The sequence below is a fragment of the Helobdella robusta genome (assembly GCF_000326865.2).
Source record: "Helobdella robusta unplaced genomic scaffold HELROscaffold_106, whole genome shotgun sequence".
Taxonomy (NCBI): domain Eukaryota; kingdom Metazoa; phylum Annelida; class Clitellata; order Rhynchobdellida; family Glossiphoniidae; genus Helobdella; species Helobdella robusta.
Window position 1 is genome coordinate 159,429 of NW_008703599.1, and position 6,392 is coordinate 165,820.

At 32.1% G+C, this 6,392-nt stretch overlaps 1 protein-coding gene across 1 annotated transcript; it reads left to right on the plus strand.

Moving 5' to 3' along the window:
• Positions 1-662: 662 nt before the first annotated feature.
• Positions 663-6,130, plus strand: HELRODRAFT_194875 (hypothetical protein; the record flags this gene model as incomplete). The annotated part of the gene is made up of 7 exons (XM_009012426.1): positions 663-708; positions 1,226-1,360; positions 3,203-3,307; positions 4,173-4,344; positions 4,745-5,004; positions 5,319-5,493; positions 6,051-6,130. Exons 2-7 carry the CDS (start codon positions 1,319-1,321, stop codon positions 6,128-6,130), a joined length of 834 nt encoding a protein of 277 aa, XP_009010674.1. The 5' UTR covers positions 663-708; positions 1,226-1,318.
• Between the last annotated feature and the right edge of the window lie 262 nt (positions 6,131-6,392).

Here is a 6,392-nt window from a genome sequence, read left to right on the forward strand (position 1 = left end):
GTTCAACGCGTGATACACACTTCTCATGTGATAAACTGGGATCTCTTTGCAATCAAACCCAGGCAATGCTAGTTACTTTAACCTGATGATATAAATGGTGGACATCTAGAACATTGGCAACTCGAATAGAGTTGCTGTAATGAAAATTAGTCGCTTGCCATGGCGCTGTAAAAATGATAATAATCATAATATTATTATTATTTGTCCTAGACTTCAATAATGGTACAATTGTTTAGCATGATGTTTAAAATTTGAAAATGTTTTTTTGAATCACTATTCCCTGTTATACCGTACTAGCGTGCTTAGTCTAGCTTGAGTTAATTGAATACATATTTTACATTTATCCAAATGAACAAATATTAAATGGAAAAAATCAAATGAACAAATGGTTAACTCTAACGGCAGACATGAAAATCTGTGATACTTTTAACAGTCATCAGTTTTAGAATGAACATTTCAGTTGAAAATGGAAAATAAATTATTCTTTTATAATATAAATTATTCTTTATTCTATTATCATTCGTTTATTAATTTTTCTATTAATTTACTAATTAATTTATTTAATTGCTAATTCAATAACTAATGCATTAATCAATTAATTCATTAATTCACCATAGTTGCAGGCTATTTGTCAGTACGGAGATATGAAGCTGAAGAGCGATAGAGTTGGCATACCTGTTATAGCGTACCCCCTCAACAACATACTCGGTTAGATTTTTGATCGATTGACTGAGTTGTTGACTGAAAGCCTGGCTGGCTTGTCGGTTGACTGTTAACTCGCTGAGCAATTTATTAATGATAATTGTTTGCAAACTTTTTTGAAATTGAAGAATGCAATTAAATTAGTGAAATCTTTAAAAATTTATTTTATTTCCATTCTTTCTTTTAAAAATAATTTTTAAATCAATTGCAAATTTAAATTTTTAATCAAACGGACAAAAAAAACAAAAATAACAAAAAATAACATTGATTATGCAAAGAACAAAAAACCAACATCAAAATAACAAAGATCAAACAAACAATGGACAAACAAAGAACAAACAAACAAACATTCAACCAACAAACAAAAAACAATCAAACAAAGAGCAAACAAACATTGAACTAACAATCAAACAAAGAACAAACAAACATTCAACTAACAATCAAACAAAGAACAAACAAACATTGAACTATCAAACATTGAACTATCAAACAAAGAACAAAATAACATTGCTCCAATCGACAGATCCGTCTACGAACCCGCCAACAAACAGCATCAGGTCCCTACCCACACCAGCCTCGCCGGCTGACCTTCACGTCAGCAGGCCGTATTTCCATCATGACAGCCTCAAAGCTAACGTCTCGTGGAAATACGTCTACGGTAGTTCATTTTTATATGAAAGATAAAACTGTGTGAAATTATAATTTCATGGAATTAAATTTCTATAAAAATATGATTTCGCAAAATTGTGTATTCATGAAACTCCTTCTTGAAAGTTTAATTATCGCATTTAATCAAAGTTGAAGCTTGAAAAGTTATATTGGAATTATCAACATTCAAAATTGTAATGTCTTAATTTTGATTTAGTCAAAGTCTTATTGGATGGAGACGGAATTGAAATTAATCTTATAATCATTTTTCAAAAGTCTCATTATATTATGTATATATATATATATATATATATATATAGATATATATATATATATATACATCTATATATATATTCATATATATATATATATATTTCAAAAATTCAAAACTACTTTCAACATTGTTCAACTTTTTTATATTAATATAAAAGAGTTGAACTATGTTGAAAGTAGTGTTGAATTTTTGAAATGTTGCGTTAACAACAGTCTGTTACCAAATATATATATATATATATATATATATATATATATATATATATATATAGCTACATATCAGTGCTTAAATAATATACATACTCTGTCACATGAGCTCACGCATTCACACACACACAGACAATGACATGTACACACACACACTCGCATACACAATCATGCTCTCACATACACACACACACTCCCTCACAAACACAGAAGGGAACATGCACGCACACATGCACATACGCACAGCATCCATTTTTTAATAATTAATTATTCAACTTCGACGATGAAATTGAACATGCTCCTCGGGGAGTTGATGAAATTTTTGGTTCATTTCGGATGAATGGCAACAAATTTTGTTAAATAAGATGAAAATTTGATGAAACTCGCAGACGTTTTCAAATGAAATATAAATTGCTGAATCTTAATGACATGGAAAGGAAGTAAGCTGGAGCAAAATGAGTTGATGTAATTGCGTTAAAAATTAAACGAGCGAGTCTCCGAATGGAAATGGAAAATTTATTTACATGATGCATTATATTTAGTGCTTAATTGATCTGTTAAATGGAATGCGGGCAAAATTTTAAATTACTTTCATTTAATGTTAAAATTTTTTTTATTTAAAAATAATGCATAAAACTGAACTGATTGAAAAATTAAGCCCTATAAAAATTTTAATTTTATTTACTCAAATATTATTTATTACGTTTACAAATGAAAAAATATTCAAAAATTTGTAGCGATTGAACGTATTTCCCGTAACCTCAATTTGTAAATGTTATTTTGGACACAAAAACTGTATCCAAATAAGTTTTGAACATAAATATAAAAATTTATGAAATTACAGTTGAAGGTTGAATGTTAGAAACATTCTTTCAGGTTTGAATGGCACAAAGTTCGAGCAAGTTTAAGCCAATTATAGACTACAACTTATTAAAATTCATTTTCAATATGATTTTTTTTTAAATACTTTTTCATCTAAGCTGCAAAATGGCGAAATTTGTTCCAGTAAATTTGATTGGTTTCAAAAATGAAGTTGGTTTAAAATAAAGTTAATTTTGATTTATGTGCGTAAAGCATGTAGGCTGAATAACATCGTACAATTAGGGGATATTTGAGTGTGGTCAGTAATTCAGCAATGGATATTCAGTGGCTACACACACACACACACACACACACACACACACACACACACACACACACACACACATACACACCTGTAATATAAATAATATTGTTACATAATAATAATACCAAAAATATAAAAAAACAACCATGTTTATGTTTTCGTTTCGGATTGTTCAATTGTTTTGAAAAAAAGTGCATTTATGGGTTGCAATATGAGTTGATGAAAATGCCTTCACCAGCAACAGATTCGCCACCGGTGGCCAGCGTTTTTGTGGACTGGATGCCTGAGGCTTGCATAGCTGACCAGTCATCTGATGATGAACTTTCAAAGAGGATGTCCATCAATGTCAAGGTCGTTTTTTTGTGTATGGGTTTTTGAGTTTATCTGTTCATCTGTTTGTGTTCATGTTTGTGTTCATGTTTGTGTTATGTTCATGTTCATGTTTGTGTTCATGTTCATGATTGAATACACTTTTAAAATTTCGTAAACTGAAAATCTTAGACTTCAAAATGTTTACCTCTTTTGAAATTTGACCTGGATAGTTTTTGATGTTAGGCCGCTCTGTTTTTGTGGCACCAATTTAAATCGTTCATTTATTTCCATTTCACAGAAAGACCTCTATAATATTTTTTTTCGATAGCACTACACTTAGAAATGTTTTCCAATTAAACGCATGTGTAGATGCTAATTTGATGCGAAGTTGTTAACAGTTGCTCCTGAATTTGTTGGTGAGAGAGTTGTATTTGTTTGGAAATGAACTGTCGGTAGGAATTGGTTTGCATTTTCACCCTAATTGAAATTTGCATACAGACCTCGGCCATAAATTCATTAAATTTCTTTCATGCTTGCCAGCACAACTTGTTTAAACATTTGTATTCTTCTGAAAAAGTGTTTTAGTGTTGAGTCTGCAAATTGGATGCTCTCGTGAGATTTTACGTTTCAATAAAATAAATTGTCATAAGTGATTGCGGATTGTTTTTAATGTTCAAATGTTCAGCGTGTAATTACTGTCACAACGACTTCGCAACAGAATTACACAAACAATTTAACGTCTTCGAACTTACCAATAACTGAAGAAATTGCGAGACCACAGACGTCACAATGAACAATGTAGTCGAGTTATTAACATCATCATCATCGTTGCCTTTCTGCAACTATCCTAATTTCATCGTCATCAACGCCACCATTAGAGACACCATCATCACCACCACCACAGACCACCAGCTTCGTCATCTACGACCTCCGATACGACTGTCGCTACCTGGTGGAGCTGCACCCCATGTCGACCCATGGCATACAGGGCAGCATCACCCGCCGGACCTTCAACACGCCTTCGTGCAGTGAGGCTATCATTGTTGGGAAGCATCGACCGGAGTGCTCCAATAACGGTGAGGGAATGAATGAAAGAATGAATGAATGATTGAATGAATGAATGAATGAATGAATGAATGAATGAATGAATGAATGAATAAATGAATGAACGAATGAACGAATGAACGAATGAACGAATGAACGAATGAACGAATGAACGAATGAACGAATGAACGAATGAACGAATGAACGAACGAACGAACGAACGAACGAACGAATGAATGAATGAGTGAATGAGGTGTAGAGAGTTTGAAAGATTAAAATTAATGAAGTAAATGAATAAATAAATGGATGAGTGTGCTAGTGAATGAACGAGTTTGTTACATTAAGTTAATTAGCAGATAAAGGAATGTATTTAGTTGTAACAATGATAAAAAATATTATCATTAACACAACTGATCATCGTGACATCTGCAGAGGATCGCTGGTCAACAACTCCACTGAACTTGCAGCACAGCTTCTTCATATCCAGCTCCAATATCACCGCGAAGATTTTCTGGGAAAATAACCAAAGCAAGCAACACACGTCATCATCATCATCATCGACGTCATCTTCATCATCATCGTCTTCATTAGACAATTTGGCGTCGTCATCATCATCATCATCTTTAAATTATCGAATTACATGGAACCCTAGCGGAGAGCCATCTTCATCAATTACTAGGATCCTCCCTGGAGTAAGGGCGATGATGATGACGATGATGATGTGATGATGGTGATGAGGATGATGAAGATGATGATGATGGTGATGACGACGATTATGATAATTTTATTTTCTTCCTTTTATTTGCAATGGTAGTGAACATGAAAATGATTTGGACGATATTGTACCAATGTTAATGGTTGTTATAATGATCAAAACAACAACAACCAAAACAACAACAAGAACAGCAGCAGCAACAACAATAATAATTACAGTAATAGTAATAAAAATACTATTAAACATGATGATTTATCAGGCCCTAAACTAATCCAAACCCAAACCCGACAGGGCACCACCTCCCACGTCATAACTGACCTCCGTGAGGGGACCAAGTACACCGTGAAACTGCAGAGGCTTGGCAGACATTCATCCAACCATCCGTCCACCATTCACATTAACACGCCACTCTTGCAGCATAAACATCATCAACAACTTTTCGGTTTGTATAGGTTCAGGCAGTCAGGTGGGTGACAGAGAATGAGTCCTGGGCAAATCCCCCTTAACAGCCCCTTAACTAAAATTAATGCGCAAATTTTTACATTGATTCCTCGAGGACTGTTATTTTTTTTAAATTAATTTTAATTAAGTATTTTAGTATGAGTATGTAAGTAGTTTAGTATGAGTGCCTTATAAATAAACTCTAAGAAGAAAACTAATTTGATCCTGATCATATTTGGTCTGAGTTTTTAATTCTTTTTGTTACACACAAGTTTTAGATATTTTTAATATGGTAGTTTTCTAAAATTGAAAATACTTAAAAATGCCCCTTCTATAATGGCACCTAAAAATGGCCCTTGCCCTTTCTCTGCTACACCACTGTTTGCCGCAGTTAACTTCAAATTGATAGGGTGGTGTCTAATAATAATAATAATAATAATATTTATAATAATAATATTTATAATAATAATATTTATAATAATAATATTCATATATATAATAATATTTAAATACAATTATATTTATAAATTGTAATAATAATATTTATAATAATATAATATTTAAAATAATAATAATAATTAGGCTTATGTAGCGTTGCTTCATTTCAGAATCAGACTCATCAAACGAGCTCTACCATTACGAGGATGACGGCTACGCTCTGATCAACCAACAGCAGCGCCAGGACCAGCAACATCAACAGGCATTTCATCTCTATTGTTTTACATGTTTCATCTATTTAATTTATTAAATTCATATAATTTATTGAAGTTATTTGATTAATTTATTTATTATATTACCCCAATTGCTGTTAATTACTTGCTAATTGATGGATTGTGGACTATTGAAGGAGTAATTAAACGGCATGGTACATTTGAGAATGAAGTTACAATGTTTTTTATTTTAATGATTCTCAGGATAAAATAA